The 18,177-nt window shown below is 49.3% G+C and overlaps 1 protein-coding gene across 2 annotated transcripts in view; it reads right to left on the bottom strand.

The window, feature by feature from the left end:
- The window catches only part of LOC116953285 (protocadherin-16-like), an 81,850-nt gene that overhangs the window by 48,545 nt on the left and 15,128 nt on the right, over positions 1 to 18,177 (bottom strand). For both annotated transcript variants that reach the window (XM_032973358.2, XM_032973366.2), the window contains exon 10: positions 6,037 to 6,255. In XM_032973358.2, coding sequence (XP_032829249.2) covers positions 6,037 to 6,255 — 219 coding nt within the window. The remainder of the gene's footprint in view (positions 1 to 6,036; positions 6,256 to 18,177) is intronic.

Here is an 18,177-nt window from a genome sequence, read left to right as displayed (position 1 = left end):
TAAGAAACTCAATTAAAGAATTGATCGAGTTCATCCGTTGAGCGCGAGGAATACATTAAAAAGACAATGCATACATTTACGCACTCACAGCCACGCACTGCCACGCACATGTGCACAGACAGACGCACGTACACGCGCGTGCAATTAACATCCGTTATCGAGGCCAGCCTGGCTTGGGGCTCAATGAACCCCAGGGTTAGAGGTCAAATCTCAAAACGAGGTCAAACAGCAGCTGTCTGTTGAGTCACACACACACATTCATTCATACACACGCACACACGGGCATATACACGCACACACACAGATGCAAACGAATACACACATAAACACAATAATTCGTACATACATATGGATACACACGTACACATTCATGATTACAGATACGCACTTACAGTAAATACACTTGCATAAGTAAACACGGATTGATGCCACGCAGATACACAGTCACAAGACAAAGGTCCCCCTTATAGCCTTCATCGACTTTTGGGGCAAGTCCTGTTCGCAAGTAGCACCTATGAAGGCTGGTACGTCACACGAAAAGGTGGATGGCCAATACCACGCCCGACCGCCTTTGTCTCCCTCGCGGCGATGTTTACACCCCGCACCAGGTACTCATTTGTGGCCGAGTCGACCTAAGAGAGGCTCAGAACCGGTTCAGAGCAGGAATCAAACTCGGGTCATCAGATTCGTAAAGTATCCTGCTAACCGCTCGCACTACCGCAGACAGAAAGATAAAGGTCCCCCGTACAGCCTGAACAGACAGTCACACACGCTGAAACACATGCATTAATACACACACAGACACAATACAAGGTTTCTACGTATCGACTTTGTCGACTGTTGGGGCATGTGCTTTGAGTGAGCACCTATTAAGGCCGTCACGACGCACGAGGGGGTGCTGTGACCTACACAACGCCCGGCCGCCTTTGTCTCCCCGGTGCTGATGTTTACACAATACACCAGGTAGTTGCTATATGAGGCCGAGTTGGATTAAAAGAGGCCCAGGAACGTATTCTGATATAACTCGCCACATGTGTAAGCCATGGCTGGAAATTTAATGCAGGTCGCCAGATTTGTAGCGCAGTGCGCTGACCACTACAACCACCGTTTGAACCACACACACAACACCCCTCACATGCATACAGTGAGGTAAAAGAGTATTTGATCCCCTGCTGATTTTGTACGTTTGCCCACTGACAAAGAAATGATCAGTCTATAATTTTAATGGTAGGTTTAATTGAACAGTGAGAGACAGAATAACAACAAAAAAATTCAGAAAAACGCATGTCAAAAATGTTATCAATTGATTTGCATTTTAATGAGTATTTGACCCCCTCTCAATCAGAAAGATTTCTGGCTCTCAGGTGTCTTTTATACAGGTAACGAGCTGAGATTAGGAGCACACTCTTAAAGTAAGTGCTCCTAATCTCAGCTTGTTACCTGTATAAAAGACACCGGTCTACAGAAGCAATCAATCAATCAGATTACAAACTCTCCACCATGGCCAAGACCAAAGAGCTCTCCAAGGATGTCAGGGACAAGATTGTAGACCTACACAAGGCTGGAATGGGCTACAAGACCATTGCCAAGCAGCTTGGTGAGAAAGTGACAACAGTTGGTGCGATTATTCGCAAATGGAAGAAACACAAAATAACTGTCAATCTCCCTCGGCCTGGGGCTCCATGCAAGATCTCACCTCGTGGAGTTGCAATGATCATGAGAACGGTGAGGAATCAGCCCAGAACTACACGGGAGGATCTTGTCAATGAACTCAAGGCAGCTGGGACCATAGTCACCAAGAAAACAATTGGTAACACACTACGCCGTGAAGGACTGAAATCCTGCAGTGCCTGCAAGGTCCCCCTGCTCAAGAAAGCACATATACATGCCCGTCTGAAGTTTGCCAATGAACATCTGAATGATTCAGAGGACAACTGGGTGAAAGTGTTGTGGTCAGATGAGACCAAAATGGAGCTCTTTGGCATCAACTCAACTCGCCGTGTTTGGAGGAGGAGGAATGCTGCCTATTACCACAAGAACACCGTCCCCACCGCCAAACATGGAGGTGGAAACATTATGCTTTGGGGGTGTTTTTCTGCTAAGGGGACAGGACAACTTCACCGCATCAAAGGGACGATGGACGGGGCCATGTACCGTCAAATGTTGGGTGAGAATCTCCTTCCCTCAGCCAGGGCATTGAAAATGGGTAGTGGATGGGTATTCCAGCATGACCATGACCCAAAACACACGGCCAAGGCAACAAAGGAGTGACTCAAGAAGAAGCACATTAAGGTCCTGGAGTGGCCTAGCCAGTCTCCAGACCTTAATCCCATAGAAAATCTGTGGAGGGAGCTGAAGGTTCGAGTTGCCAAACGTCAGCCTCGAAACCTTAATGACTTGGAGAAGATTTGCAAAGAGGAGTGGGACAAAATCCCTCCTGAGATGTGTGCAAACCTGGTGGCCAACTACAAGAAACGTCTGACCTCTGTGATTGCCAACAAGGGTTTTGCCACCAAGTACTAAGTCATGTTTTGCAGAGGGGTCAAATACGTATTTCCCTCATTAAAATGCAAATCAATCTATAACATTTTTGACATGCGTTTTTCTGGATTTTTTTGTTGTTATTCTGTCTCTCACTGTTCAAATAAACCTACCATTAAAATTATAGACTGATCATTTCTTTGTCAGTGGGCAAACGTACAAAATCAGCAGGGGATCAAATACTTTTTTCCCTCACTGTAGACATCTCTCCTATGATCTGGTCTTTTGGGGCAAATGCTTTTAGCAAACACCAATTAATACATGAATCAATATCCTGCATTGCCAAGGGAGAAAACAAGTTATTACGAGCGTGTGTAAGTGCGTGTTCATTTGATGTCCTTTATTTAGCCGGCTTGAGAGCCTGGTGAGATTAGTTACGTCGCTGTAGCGATGCATCAAACATGCGATGGTAACATTCGTTTGGAGGGGAGCGGTGGCGCAGGGGTTATCGCCTTGCACAATAAAAACCGCGAGCGTTCAACGCCCGGCCGCGGCTAACAACTGTGATGGGTCATATTTAAAACTGGCCCTGGGCCTCCCCTAGGTACCTGGTGCAGTTTAACATCAGCACTGGAGATAGAAATACGGTTAGGTGTTGAGCTGAGCACACGACTCGCCTTGTGCGCAGTGCCAGCCTGGCAGCACTTGCCCCAGTAGCGTATGTAGGTTATGCTGGGGATCTTTGTCTTTATATATATATGTGTGTGCGTGTGCATGAATATTTGTTTGTTGTGTGCGCGTGCCACACACTGCCCCCCGGGAGTTCACACAGCCTCCCCGTGGCCTCTCCAGAGAGAAGTTAAATGAAGCAGGGACTGGCTCTCAGTCAAAACATCCCAGTGCACATTCATCCACACGTGCTCGTACAAAGACAAAGATCCCCCGTGTAGCCTTTAATAGAGTGTTGGGCCAAGTGCTGTTCGCGAATAGCACCTATGAACGTCGGAACGGCACACGAGGGGGTGGTGTGGGAAGCACCATGTCTGAGCACCTTTGCCTCCCCAGTGCTGATGTTTACACACCACACCAGGTATCTATTTAAGGCGGAGTTGAACTAGGGGAGGCTCAGGACCGGTTCAGGTAATTGTCACTGGTGTTGGCCGTCAGTGGGAATCGAACTCGGTTCACCGGGCTCGTAGCGTAGCGCACTAACCGCTTTGTCACCGCTCCCCAGACACTCAAGCCGCACCGACAACACACACTCGCACACTAATTCACACATTCATGCCAACATGCACACACGTATTCACAGATACACACGTACACTGACATATAAACGACCGCATGCAGGAACAGATACAACACCTACACAATCACATGCATAACAAAGACTCACACATGCGTATGCATGCATGCACGTAATGGACACACAAAGACAAGATCCCCCGTATAACCTTGACAGACTGTAGGGGCAAGTGCTGTTAGCGAGCACCTATGAAGACTGGAACGGCAAATGAGGGGGTGGGTGGCCAGTACCACGCCTGATCACCTTTGTCTCCTCAGTGCTACTTTTTACACACCACACCAGGTACTCATTGAGGCACAAACAAAGACAAAGATCCCCCTATAGTCTTAACGGATTATTGGAGCAGGTGATATTGGCGGGCACCTATGGACGCCGGCATGACACATGAACGGGTGGGGGGCCAGCACTACGCCCGTCCGCCTTTGTCTCCTCAATGACGATGTTTACACATCGCACCAGGTACTCATGTGAGGCTGAGTCGACTTAGGGGAGGCTCAAAACCGATTCAGATAATCGTTATTGTGTTGGCCGTGAGTGAAAATCAAACTCGGATCCCTGGGTACGTTGCACAGTGCACTAACCCCTGCACATATATACACATACAGAGATTACACACCCACACGTACACCTACAGCAACAAATGTACAACGCCAAAGATTCTTGCAATGGCCGTATATATGTGCAAACCCAGACACAAATGCAATGGCCGTATATATGTGCAAACCCAGACACAAATGCACGCGCACAAGTGATTATATCCACATGCACCCACACATGCTTGCACACAACACACAGACATGCATGCCCATGCACGCAAACACACACACAGGCAACCCAAATGCAGGCACACGAACAACACAATACACAAATACATTCACATACGTATAAACCACAAAAGCTGCCATTTGCCACTAAGTGTTGGTCACATTCCCTTGTGCCAGGCTAGGTGGACTTTGAGGCCACGGGAAATGTGGAAGGCGCGCAGGCAAGAGGTCACGTAACAGACCCAAGTGTTAAAGGGTGACTGACTGAGACTACTGGCAGATAAACACAGACACACACGGGCACATGTGCAAACAATGCAGACATATGCGTGGATGTCACGTGCAGCCGCACATAAACACAAACATGCATGCGCGGAACCCTTCAAAGACTCAACAGGTGCCAAGAGTTTCCCGCAAGCACTTCACTTAAGACTCCGGCAAATTCTCGGTTCGATCCCCGCAGGGAGGAAGAGGGGACGAGGACCCTCGGGTTCCCCATACAGGATCTTAGGCGCATACTGTACACTCGCAAACAAAGACAAACATCCTTCCGTGCAGCCGAATGGAATGCTAGGGCAAGACCTGTTAGCGAGCGCCTATGAAGGCCGACACGACACACAAGGGGGTGAGAGATTTGGCTTGGCACTACGTCCTTGCCGACCTTCCATCTCCCCAACGCTGATGCTTTACACAATGCAAAAGACACTCACTTTAGACCAGAGTTGACCGAGGGGAGCCCAGTGCTGCCACTCCCCATACCCTGAGTGTAGTTTGGACAGTGAGTACTCACTTGGTGCTGAGGCAAACCCTAGGCGAGGGGGCCTTGTCCAAGACCCAGTCGGTGGTGCTTAGAGTTGAGTCACCCACAATGCACGCGATCTCACATAATCTTGGAAGCTAGGCAGGATAGCGCTAAGTTAGTAGTTGGCTGGAAACCTTTCTGGGAATGGCAGGTGTTGTAGGTTTGAGTTGTGAGGTAGTCAGGAAATGCAAATATGAACAGTGAATTATTGAACATATCCGTGCAGAGCTAGGAGTGTTATCCCCCTCGTATATGTGGAGTTTTCTCCTGACACTCTGGTTTCCTCCCACACAAAGCCAAACGCTCATTCGTGGCACCAACCAAGCATCCCAATGCAGGACCCTCCTGAAAACCAGTTCTGAGACTTAGCAAGGTTTCCCTCAATACATAAATGGCACAATTTATTCATCATAATCACAGACCTCGATCAAATCTCCAAGATGAGCCTAATCTGATCAGATTTCTAACCCTAATCAGCTAAGTAGCAGGGTAGAGCCGAAAGTGGTGGAGAGCAGACAGCCGGCTACCCCAATCTGCGCTAACCAGCACGGCCAAACCACCACTACCCCCGCCATATAACCCGCACAGAATTGGGCAGGCCCTCATCCAGCACGTGCGTGTACATTCGTTGTGATCGTTATCATTTCACGCTGAGCCGATGTAGGGGTGATCCAGTCTCGCACCTTGTCGGTGGCGCGGACAGTGAACGTCTCCGTCGAGACGTCGGCTCCGAGCGAGCGGCTCACGCACAGCGCTCCACTCCGAGTCCCCACGGAGAGCCAGGGGGACGCGGCGGCGGCATCCAACGAGGGGACACGGGGGACAGCGGCCGAGGTGGCAGCTGGCTCCAGCGAGTAGCGGACTTCTCCGAATTCACCGCCGTCACCATCCAGTGCCACCACCTGCACCGGCAAGGCAAGGAACAGCGACAAGCGTCATCATCAGCAACAGCATCATTGACCATCAGCAGTTGTAGGAGCAGCAGCATCTTGATAATTAGTTTTGGCGTAATGATTATTATCATCATTGGTTTCAGCATCGTCATCATGGTCAGCAACCTTTTGATCAGCATCATCATCAAGATCAGCATCGTCATTAGCACCATCGCAATCATCTTCAGTGGCAGCAGCAGTATCACAATTTAATATGGACATCAACTCATCATCCTCTACTGTGCCTAGAGTCTGGAACTCCTTTCCACGAGAAATCCATGCTGTTGACTCCTTGCCCCTCTTCAAGTCCAGGCTCATGAACTTCCTTTTTCTCCTCTGCCTATCACTGGTTGGCTATTTCTCCCTATACAATATACATGACCGCTCTTCCTGTACAGCGTCTTGGGACGCAGTTGCATTTCCACACGGTATACAAATTATACATTGTATACGCACAGGACACACATATATACACTCTCAAAAATGGCACACACACAATCTATGGCACTCATACACACATTATACACTAAACACATGTACACACGCTATACATGAAAGACAAATATCCTCCGTATAGCCTTCAACAGACTGTTGGGGAAAGTGCTGTTTAACGAACACCTATGAAGGCCGGCACAGCGTACAAGGGTGGCCAACACCAAGCCCGCCCACCTTAGTCTCCCCAGTGCTGATATTTACACACTGTACCGGGCACTCATTTAAGGCTGAGTTGACCTAGGGGAGGCCAGGACTGGTTCAAGTATTCACCGCAGTTATTGGGAATGAAACTCGAGTCGCCGGGTTCGGAGCACAGTGGCTCTAACCACTGCGCCACCACTCCACTTACATTAATCACAAAGCCACACACACACTTGACACACCATACACACTGAACATACAATATACACCAAGCACTCACACATACTTAACACACACACACTACACACTTAACACAGATACATTACACACTTAACACACATTATACAGTAAAACACACACACTCGCCACATACCAACACACGCGCGCTCATTTCCGATCCAGCGTTGCCATGGAAATTCCACAAAAAATGACACATATCACCATGTAACTACTCACACACCTCATACCCCCCACACACACACATCAATACCGCACGGTCAAGGTCATGAGGTCATCACGACCAATGCTGACACAACTCTCCATGACACAACTCTCCATCGCTCCCTTTCTTATGCCAGATTTCTCAGAAGCTGCGCAGTCAACGACCAGTCTCCAAGCCCATCTGGCTCTAGGTCTTCTCACTGTGGCAAAGTTGACAGGGGTCCTCCAAGGACCGCCCTTACAGTCCCATTATCGCTGACCTCCAGGTACCACTCCAACGCCTGTCTCGGTAACCTTCCCTCCTCCACCCTGCACACGTGCTCCCACCCATCACAACCTCCTCTCCCTGATCACATATAGAGCGGCTAATAGCCCCAATTCTGTTCCAAACCTGTAAGTTTCTAACCCTATCCTTCTCCATCTTGCACACGTGTTCCACCCATCACATGCTCCTCTTACTGATTACATCCGCAGCACTTTCGATGCACGTTCTGTTCAGACCCTCTAAGTCGTTTACCCTATCCTGGCATGAAATTCCTGGCATCCTCCACATGCTCCTGTTTCTCAAAGGCCAGAAGCTTCTTTTCTCATTGCTTTGATAGAGTCCAGCCCCCTGACCCGGTGCACCGACACGGACATTACTCCTGCCTCAAACACCCGTCTCCTCACGTGAAAGTTGACCTCTCTACGCTCGCGCAGTGGTTTATGCGATCAACGTTACACCTCCCCGCCCACACCTCACCCTTCACCAAAACTGAAACTTCAACACCACACCCTCACCCAAACCTCACACATCAACACCACCCCCCTCACGCTTCACCTAACCTAACACCTCAACACAACACTTCATTCAAAACTCACCCATCAACATCACAGCTCACTCAAAAACTGACCCCTCAACATCACAGCTCACTCAAAACTCACCCATCAACATCACAGCTCACTCAAAACTCACCCCTCAACATCACAACTCACTCAAAACTCACCCCTCAACATCACAACTCATTGAAAACTCACACCTTAATACCACCTGACCCAAAACTCACCCTTCACCAAAACTCGCACATATCAATACTACACCTCACCCAAAGAAGTCCCACCACACATACGGGTGGTAAAACTCAAAGTTCTGTAAAGATTCGAGAACCTTTGGGCAATTCCTTCCCTATCCAGTATTTTTGCAAGATAGATCAACAACCCACTTGCTGCCCCGCTATCAACTCAAAGCCTCACACTTTGGGAGTCTTACAAAGTACGTCACTACCACACGCCCCACGACCACCACTGCACACCAACATCTCTCAAAGCACCACACCACACAGCACCTCACTGCTACACATACCCCTCACAACTACACATTCCTCCCACCCACACCACCACCAGATTTACATTCCTCACACCACCACAACACCCAACTGACGACACCCCTACAGATCTCACACCACTACCACGCCAGGAACCGCCACACGACACACCACCTCACATCCGTCTCACCTCACACCACCACTACGTCACTACCAAACATGTATGCAACTGTCACCGCATACCACCACTACCACCTTATTACCAAGCATATATGTAATTCACACCACCACCACCCCCATATTCTTTTCACCTCATGCCACCACTACCACCTCACTATCAAACATCTATGAAACTCACACAATCACCACCACATTCCTCTCACCTCATGCCACTACCACCACCAACTCACTCCCAAACATCTACGTAACTCACACCACCACCACACATCCACATTCCTCTCACCTCATGCCACCACCACCACCACCCTGCTCCCACCCCCCTTCACTCCCTCCCCCACACAAACGTGAGCGAAGGATCACTCACGTAGAGCTGAGTGAAATGAGGTCCCATGTAGAGTTTATTGTTTTAGGGAGGAATCTTTAGACGGACACAGACACACACGGGGAGTCACGGGTAGTCATTGGTAGATGCGCTACAACATACGTGGACACACGCGGAGTCACAGAGAGACACATTGAGAAATGGAGAGACACAGGAGGCACGAGGAGACAACACGGAGAGATATACCGAGACACGGGGAGACACGGGGAGACACATTGAGAAATGGAGAGACATAGGAGGCACGAGGAGACAACACGGAGAGATATACTGAGACACGGGGAGATACGGGGAGACACATTGAGAAATTTGGAGACGAGGCACGAGGAGACGTGGGGAAATACACTGAGAAATTGGGAGACACGGGACACATACTGAAACAAAGGGAAACACGCGAAGGCTACACATTCTGAGACACGGGAGACATGCTTGATGGGATACATCGAGACACGGGGTCACACACAGCCAGACACAAACACCTACGGGCACAGAAACACAGACATAAACAGGCTCACACCCACGGGCACACATACATACACATAGAAACGGACACACACACAGAAACGCATAATAATATACATTCACAAACATCCACACATGCATGCACAATCCCACAAATATACACGCATCGAGACAGGCAAAGATATCCAGGTAGGGACTCATTCTGGCGCACAAAGACAAATACAAAATAAAGATCCCCCGTATAGCCTGTAACAGACTGTAACAGACTGTTGGGGCAAGTGCTGTTAGCGAACACCTATGAAGGGCGGCACGGCACACGAGGGGGTGGATTGCCAACACAACTCCTGGCCGCCTTTGTCTCCCCGGTGGCGATGTTTACACACCGCACCAGGTACACATTTTGAGGCTGAGTCCACCTAGGGGAAGCCCAGGACCGGTTCAGATAATCGTCACCGGCGTTGGCCGTGAGCGGGAATCGAACTCGGGTCGCCGGGTTCGTAGCGCAGCGCGCTAAACCGCTGCACCACCGCTCCCCACTGGCGCACACCCCCATTAGGGACCACCTACAGGCAGACGAACCGACAGGTAGAGGCACCAACACGCAGGTTCACACCCCTATCGGCAGACACACCTACAGGCAGCCGCAACTCCAAGCGCACACACACATCCACTGGCAGACCGGGGGTTTGGGAGTGGGAGGAGGGGAGTTGGGTTAAGAAACCCAGAACGGGTGGGGTCTGGCGTGTGTCCACAACGCTTACAGCTTTACACACCACACGAACACACACGCGACATACACGCTACATACACGCTACACGTACAAAGACCCCCGTATAGCCTGTAACAGACTGTTGGGGCAAGTGCTGTTAGCGAGCACCTATGAAGGCCGGTACGGTTCACGAGGGGGTGGGTGGACAACACCACGCCCGGCCGCCTTTGTCTCCCCAGTGGCGATGTTTTACACACCGCACCAGGTACTCATTTGAGGCTGAGCCGACCTAGGGGACGCCCAGGACCGGTTCAGACAATCGTACACCCTCTCGCACACTAGACGCACCAGTACGCTCACGTGCACGCAATGTACATTCACGTATACACGCAGTGTGTTGTGCACACACCGTTTTGGTTGGTGTGGCCTGTACATGGTATATGCACGGTGTGTTGGGTACACAGCCTTGTGTGTACACGGGGTGGTGTGTCCACTGCCCGGTGTAAAGAGCTTTGTGTACACGGTATGTGTACTGTGTGTGTTCTATATACGCTTTATTATATGTAGATAGTATGGTGTTTACCCGGTGGTAGGGGGTACATTGCGTTGTGTGTACACTGTCCACAGTGTGTGTACGGTGTGGTGTGTAAACTGCTTCACGTTTACTAGGTGTGTACACGATATGGGGTGTCCACGGCTTGCTTGTGTACGTGGATGCACAGTGAGGGAAAAAAGTATTTGATCCCCTGCTGATTTTGTATGTTTGCCCACTGGCAAAGAAAAGATCAGTCTATAATTTTAATGGTATGTATATTTGAACAGTGAGAGACAGAATCACAACAACAAAATCCAGAAAAACGCATGTCAAAAATGTTATAAATGGATTTGCATTTTAATGAGGGAAATAAGTATTTGACCCCCTCTCAATCAGAAAGATTTCTGGCTCCCAGGTGTCTTTTATACAGGTAACGAGCTGAGATTAGGAGCACACTCTTAAAGGGAGTGCTCCTAATCTCGGCTTGTTACCTGTATAAAAGACACCTTTTCCACAGAAGAAATCAACCAATCAGATTCCAAATTCTCCACCATGGCCAAGACCAAAGAGCTCTCCAAGGATGTCAGGGACAAGATTGTAAACCTACACAAGGCTGGAATGGGCTACAAGACCATTGCCAAGCAGCTTGGTGAGAAGGTGACAATAGTTGGTGCGATTATTCGCAAATGGAAGAAACACAAAAGAACTGTCAATCTCCCTCGGCCTGGGGCTCCATGCAAGATCTCACCTCGTGGAGTTGCAATGATCATGAGAACGGTGAGAAATCAGCCCAGAACTACACGGGAGGATCTTGTCAATGATCTCAAGTCAGCTGGGACCATAGTCACCAAGAAAACAATTGGTAACACACTACGCCGTGAAGGACTGAAATCCTGCAGCGCCCGCAAGGCCCCCCTGCTCAAGAAAGCACATATACATGCCCGTCTGAAGTTTGCCAATGAACATATGAATGATTTAGAGGACAACTGGGTGAAAGTGTTGTGGTCAGATGAGACCAAAATGGAGCTCTTTGGCATCAACTCAACTCGCCGTGTTTGGAGGAGGAATGCTGCCTATGACCCTAAGAACACCATCCCCACCGTCAAACATGGAGGTGGAAACATTGTGCTTTGGGGGTGTTTTTATGCTAAGGGGACAGGACAACTTCACTGCATCAAAGGGACGATGGACGGGGCCATGTACCGTCAAATCTTGGGTGAGAACCTCCTTCCCTGAGCCAGGGCATTGAAAATGGGTCGTGGATGGGTATTCCAGCATGACAATGACCCAAAACACACGGCCATGGCAACAAAGGAGTGGATCAAGAAGAAGCACATTAAGGTCCAGGAGTGGCCTAGCCAGTCTCCAGACCTTAATCCCATATAAAATCTGTGAAGGGAGCTGAAGATTCGAGTTGCCAAACGTCAGCCTCGAAACCTTAATGACTTGGAGAAAATCTGCAAAAGGAGTGAGACAAAATCCCTCCTGAGATGTGTGCAAACCTGGTGGCCAACTACAAGAAACGTCTGACCTCTGTGATTGCCAACAAGGGTTTTGTCACCAAGTACTAAGTCATGTTTTGCAGAGGGGTCAAATACTATTTCCCTCATTAAAATGCAAATCAATTCATAAAATTTTTGACATGCGTTTTTCTGGATTTTTGTTGTTGTTATTCTGTCTCTCACTGTTCAAATATACCTACCATTAAAATTATAGACTGGTCATTTCTTTGTCAGTGGGCAAACGCACAAAATCATAAGGGGATCAAATACTTTTTTCCCTCACTGTATGTGTCCACGGTGTGTGTATGGTGTGGTGTGTGCACGATTTGTGCATCTTCACATGGTGTGGTGTGCACAGTGTACACTGGGTGGTGTGTGGATGGTGTGGTGTGTACACAATGTGGAGTGTACACAGTGGGGGTGTGCAAACGATGCGCTGTATACACGGTATTTGCAGTGTGGTGTGTACACAGTGTGGTGTGTACACGATGTGGTGTGTACACAGTGTGGTGTGTACACAGTGGGGGTGCGTACACGGGGTGGTGTGTCCACAGTGGGGGTGTGTATGGTGTACACGGTGTGGTGTGTACAGTGTGGTGTGTACACGGTGGGGTGTGTACACGGTGTGGTGTGTACACGGTGGGGTGTGTACACGGTGTGGTGTGTACACAGTGGGGTGTGTATGGTGTACACGGTGTGGTGTGTACACAGTGGGGGTATGTACACGGGGTGGTGTGTCCACAGTGGAGGTGTGTCCACAGTGGAGGTGTGTATGGTGTACACGGTGTGGTATGTACACGATGTGGTGTGTACACAGTGTGGTGTACACAGTGGGGGTGTGTACACAGTGTGGTGTGTACACGGTGTAGTGTGTACACAGTGGGGGTGTGTACAGTGGGGGTGTGTACACGGTGTGGTGTGTACACGATGTGGTGTGTACACGGGGTGGTGTGTCCACAGTGGGGGTGTGTATGGTGTACACGGTGTGGTGTGTACACAGTGGGGGTGTGTACACGATGTGGTGTGTACACAGTGGTGGTGTGTACACGATGTGGTGTGTACACAGTGGGGTGTGTATGGTGTACACGGTGTGGTGTGTACACAGTGGGGGTGTGTACACGATGTGGTGTGTACACAGTGGGGGTGTGCAAACCACCCCGCGTGCCTCTGCGCCAGCCTCATCAGCAGGATTTGACGCATTTTTGGGAAGAGCGATTCCATATGGCCCCACTGACACACGCACACACTCACTAAGGTATATAGTACTAACATATAGACACGCTAACATATATACAGAAATATACATGGTAACGTACACATAATGCACACTAATATACAATAAAACATCGACATTAACATGCGTACATAATTGTGTACACGCTAACACACATACGATTATACACAGTACTAACATACAACTCTCACTTATGTACATACGGTAAAACAAAAAAAACTCAACACGTTAGTCAATAACACTGTGGACTTAAAAGGAAGAAAATATATCACAGAGAATGTCCACCCTTCATAGCACGTGTCTTCTTTATGTGCTTATGAATCTCGGACACGGCACGAATTGCCACCTGTTAAATATTCTGTTTCCCTTTTAAGGCCACAGCGTGACTGACAAACGTGTTGATTTTTTTTTGCTTCACCGAATAATCAGCGTTGTACACATTTCAAGACAAAGATGCCCCCGTGTAGCCTTCGGAAGACTGTTGGGGCAAGCGCTGTTGGCGAGCACCTTCCTCCTAACGCCGGAGAGCCAGCACACGATGATGGGTTTGAGTGGCCAGCACCCACGCACGCCCAGCCGCCTTTGTCTCCCCAGTGGCGACGTTCACACGCCGCACCAGCAGCTAACTCATTCAAGGCTGAGCAAGTCTTTAGGCGGGGGGGGGGGGGGTGTGGGGGGAGACGCAGGGGACCGGCTCAGATAATCGTCACTGATGTTGGCCGTGAGCGGCAATCGTGTTCGTAACGCAGCGCTCTCCGCTACGGCTGCCCCCACACGCACAAGACGAAGGAGACGCGCGCGTGTCCGCTCGGGTCCACCCACCTGTCTTAGCTTTCACGGGATTTTTAGGTTTTTTTATATCCGTGATCGCGTATCCACGCTTAGGGGCGTAAATCACTTAACCACGCTGCTCGCAATCGTTGTGTGCTGCTGCTGCTCCACGTCCGTGCAAAAAGATTCCCCGTCGTAGCCGATGGAGGCCCTCGGGGCAAGCGCCGTTAGCGAGCGCCGATTAAAAGTCGGCATGACGCGCGATGCGATGGTGTGACCAACATGATGGTGCGTGTGTGTGCCCACGTGTAGGTATGCACGTCTTGTGTACAGATGTGTGTGTGTGATCGTATGTATGTGTACATGTGTGTGTATGCGCCCACGTGTAGGAAAGTACGTCTGTGTACAGATATGTGCGTGTAGTGACTTATGTATGTGTACATGTGTGTTTGTATGTGCCCACGTGTACTTAGGCACTTCTGTGTACATATGTGTGTGTAGCGACTGTGTACATGTGTGTATGTGCCCACACGTCTTGTGTTCAGATATGCGTGTGACCGTATGTATGTGTACACGTGTGTATGTGTACTCACGTGTAGGTATGCACGCCTGTGCGCAGATATGTGTGTGTGTAATCACCGTGTGTATATGTGTGTACATGTGTGTGTGTGTGTGCGCGCATGATTAATTCTCTGTTCGTCTGACTATGAAACTTGACTCCGGCAAAGGCTGGGAATTTTTAGCGAATTTCTTTTGAAAAAAAAATATCGCAAAAAAAACCTCGGTGGGTTAAAAGAATCCTTCTTTGTCTGAAAACGAATGCCGAAACAGGAATGAGATTTGTGTTAAGCACGGTCGTAGTATCAGCAGCAGCTGCAACATCAACACCATCAGTACCAGCAACAGCGAGACCAAGAGCGGAATCATCATCAGCAGCAGCATTCTTACTTAATAATCATCCTTGCCATCATAGTCATCAACATCACAGTTATGAGCCCCTGCAAACACAACATGTTCCTTGTATAGTCAGGGAACGGCACACAAACACTAAAAATATACGCACACACGCACACTGACGTTTGCATAAACGCACACCTTTACAAAGGCAAAGATCCCCCGCATAGTCTTAACAGACTTTCATAACATAATAGAGGTTCTGGGGTTAGATCGCGTAAATATATAAATGTGTCGCTAAAACCCGCCACCACCCGACACAGCCAACTAGTGAGGGTTGTCACGTAAACAGAACGTGGCCAATTCGTCACTAGTACAGCACTAACCGGTGTGTTGGAGAGCCAAGCCACAACATTTACAAACTGAGTACGACGTTTCGCCAGTAATTACAACTAGCTTCATCAGGCGACAGCCAGATTTGTGTTAAATCTTAACAGACTGTTGCGGCAAGTGCTGTTAGCGAGCACCTACGAATGCCGGAACGGAAAACGAGGGGGCGGGTGGTCAACACCACACCCGACCGCCTTTGTCTCCCCAGTGGCGATGTTTACACACCGCACCAGGTACTCATTTGAGGCCGAGTAGACCTAGACGAGGCCCAGGACCGGTTCAGATATTCGCCACTGTTATTATTGGTCGTGAGCGGGAATCAAACTCAAGCGGCCGGATTCACAGAGCAGTGCGCTAACCATTGCGCCACCGCTCCCTTCAAAGCGAGCAACACACACACACGTGCAATGACACACAGATACGCGGGCACTCTCACCTACAAACACACAGTCACTCAATGGGATGCACACGCGTAAATGCACAATCACACACACAATCACAGACACAAACACAATTACACACACAGTTACACACCAACACGCGTAGCACTCAATGACGCACAGCGACACATTTGCATTCACAGCGATCAGATCACACAGCGAGCGCGTTTATCTGACGAGACAGCCTCACGCACTCTCCCTTCACACTCTCTCCTCTCACACTCTCCCCTTGCATTATCCCTTTTCTCTCACTCTAGCTCCCTCTCACACTCACTCTCTCCAAGTCTCGCCTCACTCTCTCCCCTCACCCTACTATTAATATCCTCTCACCCTCTTTCCTCACACTCCCACTCTCTGCTCTCTCTCTCCCCTCACACTCTCCCATCAATATCCTATCATCCTCTTTCTTTCACACTGTCACTCACTCCTCACTCTCCCATCACTCTCTCCCATCACCCTTCAATTAATAAACCTCTCTCACACTCACACTCTCTCCTCCCTCACACTCTGCCAACAATATCCTCTCATCCGTCACTCTCTCCACACTCTCACCCATCACCATCTCTTCCCTCATTCACTCTCCCATCACCCTCTCCGCTCACACTCTTTCATCACTGTCCACTCACCCACTCCCCTCACATCCTTCCCTCGCTCAACCCTCACACTCTCCCATCTCTCTCTCATCTCAGCATCCCATCACCCGATCCCATAACACTTTTCCCTCATACCACTCTCTCCTGAAACTCCCCTCACAATTTCCCCTCTAAACACGAGGGTTGTCACCTGTCTGGGTTGACAAGGATAGTCCGGAAATTTGGCATCTTTGTTCGGGTCGCAGACATTGATTTGTACCAAGAACTGGTACCGGTATTGTATTACATTTCACATAACAGTATACTGTAACTGCACAATTTTGATCATAGACGTAGGCGGACTGAGAAACGTGTCCAGGTTTATAGTCTGTGGAAAATGTGGCAACCCTACCTCACACAGCCTCTTTCTTCTTAATTCCCACTGTCGTCACCTCACTCTCTCTCCACTCACACTCCACTCTCTTTTCCCTTCGCTCTCTCCCCGCTTCACATCTCTCTCTCTCTCCCGTCTGCTCTCCGACTCACCTCTCTCTAACCCCATCTGTCTTTCCTTTTCCCACCCTCGTCTCTCTCTTTTCCTCACACCTCTCCCCCTTTCCTCCCATGCCTCTCTCAACTCTCTCTAAACCTCCGTGTCTCTCATTTCTGCTCTTTCGTGTCTCTACTCTCTCGCTACTATGTTTTACATCTCTCACCTTCCTTTGTCTCTCCCATCTCTGCACTCTCCCTCGACCTCGTTCTCTCTTCTTCTGTACGAAGACAATTCCGGGTTACTCCGTTTCTATTGTTCCTTCTCTATCTCACTCCTCTTTTCTCCCTTATAAACTGAACCCGTCCTGGTTTTCCCCTCGGTTGACTCAGTCTTAAATGAGTCCCTGCTACAATGTGTCAACATCAGTAAGAGAAAGGCAGGCCGGACTTGCCGCTAGGCCACAGCATCCCCTAAAGTAACGCACCAGCCTAACACGGCTTGCTCGGTAACAGCACTCGCCCCCAACAGTCTGTTGAGGCTAAAATGGGATTTCTTTGTGCCCGCGTGCGAATGCTTCCACTCGTACACAGGAATGAGCGGACAGTGACGAATGTTCTGTGTGGGCAGGCGGAACGACCGTAGGAAGGTCTGAAAGCACCGGCGTTGATTGTCGACCTTAGACCTCGGAGGAATAAAAAACATTTTCAGGGAGGCAACCGACTTCAAAGATTGACAACAAGGCTCCTTTACTCCCAGGCTTGAGGTCGGATGGAGAATTAATGACCGGGTTTGAGTTCGAGGTGACGTTTCCCAACCTGGGACACATTCTTGTTGGTTTATGCCGGTGTGAAATAAAATGTCTCACTCAAAACCTTTCCGCTGATCAGTCATTCACGCATGCAGCAGGTGTGCGCGTACACTCTGCTGTGAACACACAATATCTGCTTTTA

This window comes from Petromyzon marinus, chromosome 3 (genome assembly GCF_048934315.1).
Source record: "Petromyzon marinus isolate PM22_M1 ecotype Great Lakes invasive population chromosome 3, UKy_Petmar_22M1.pri1.0, whole genome shotgun sequence".
Classification (NCBI taxonomy): Eukaryota; Metazoa; Chordata; class Hyperoartia; order Petromyzontiformes; family Petromyzontidae; genus Petromyzon; species Petromyzon marinus.
This window is presented reverse-complemented; position numbering and strand designations above follow the sequence as displayed.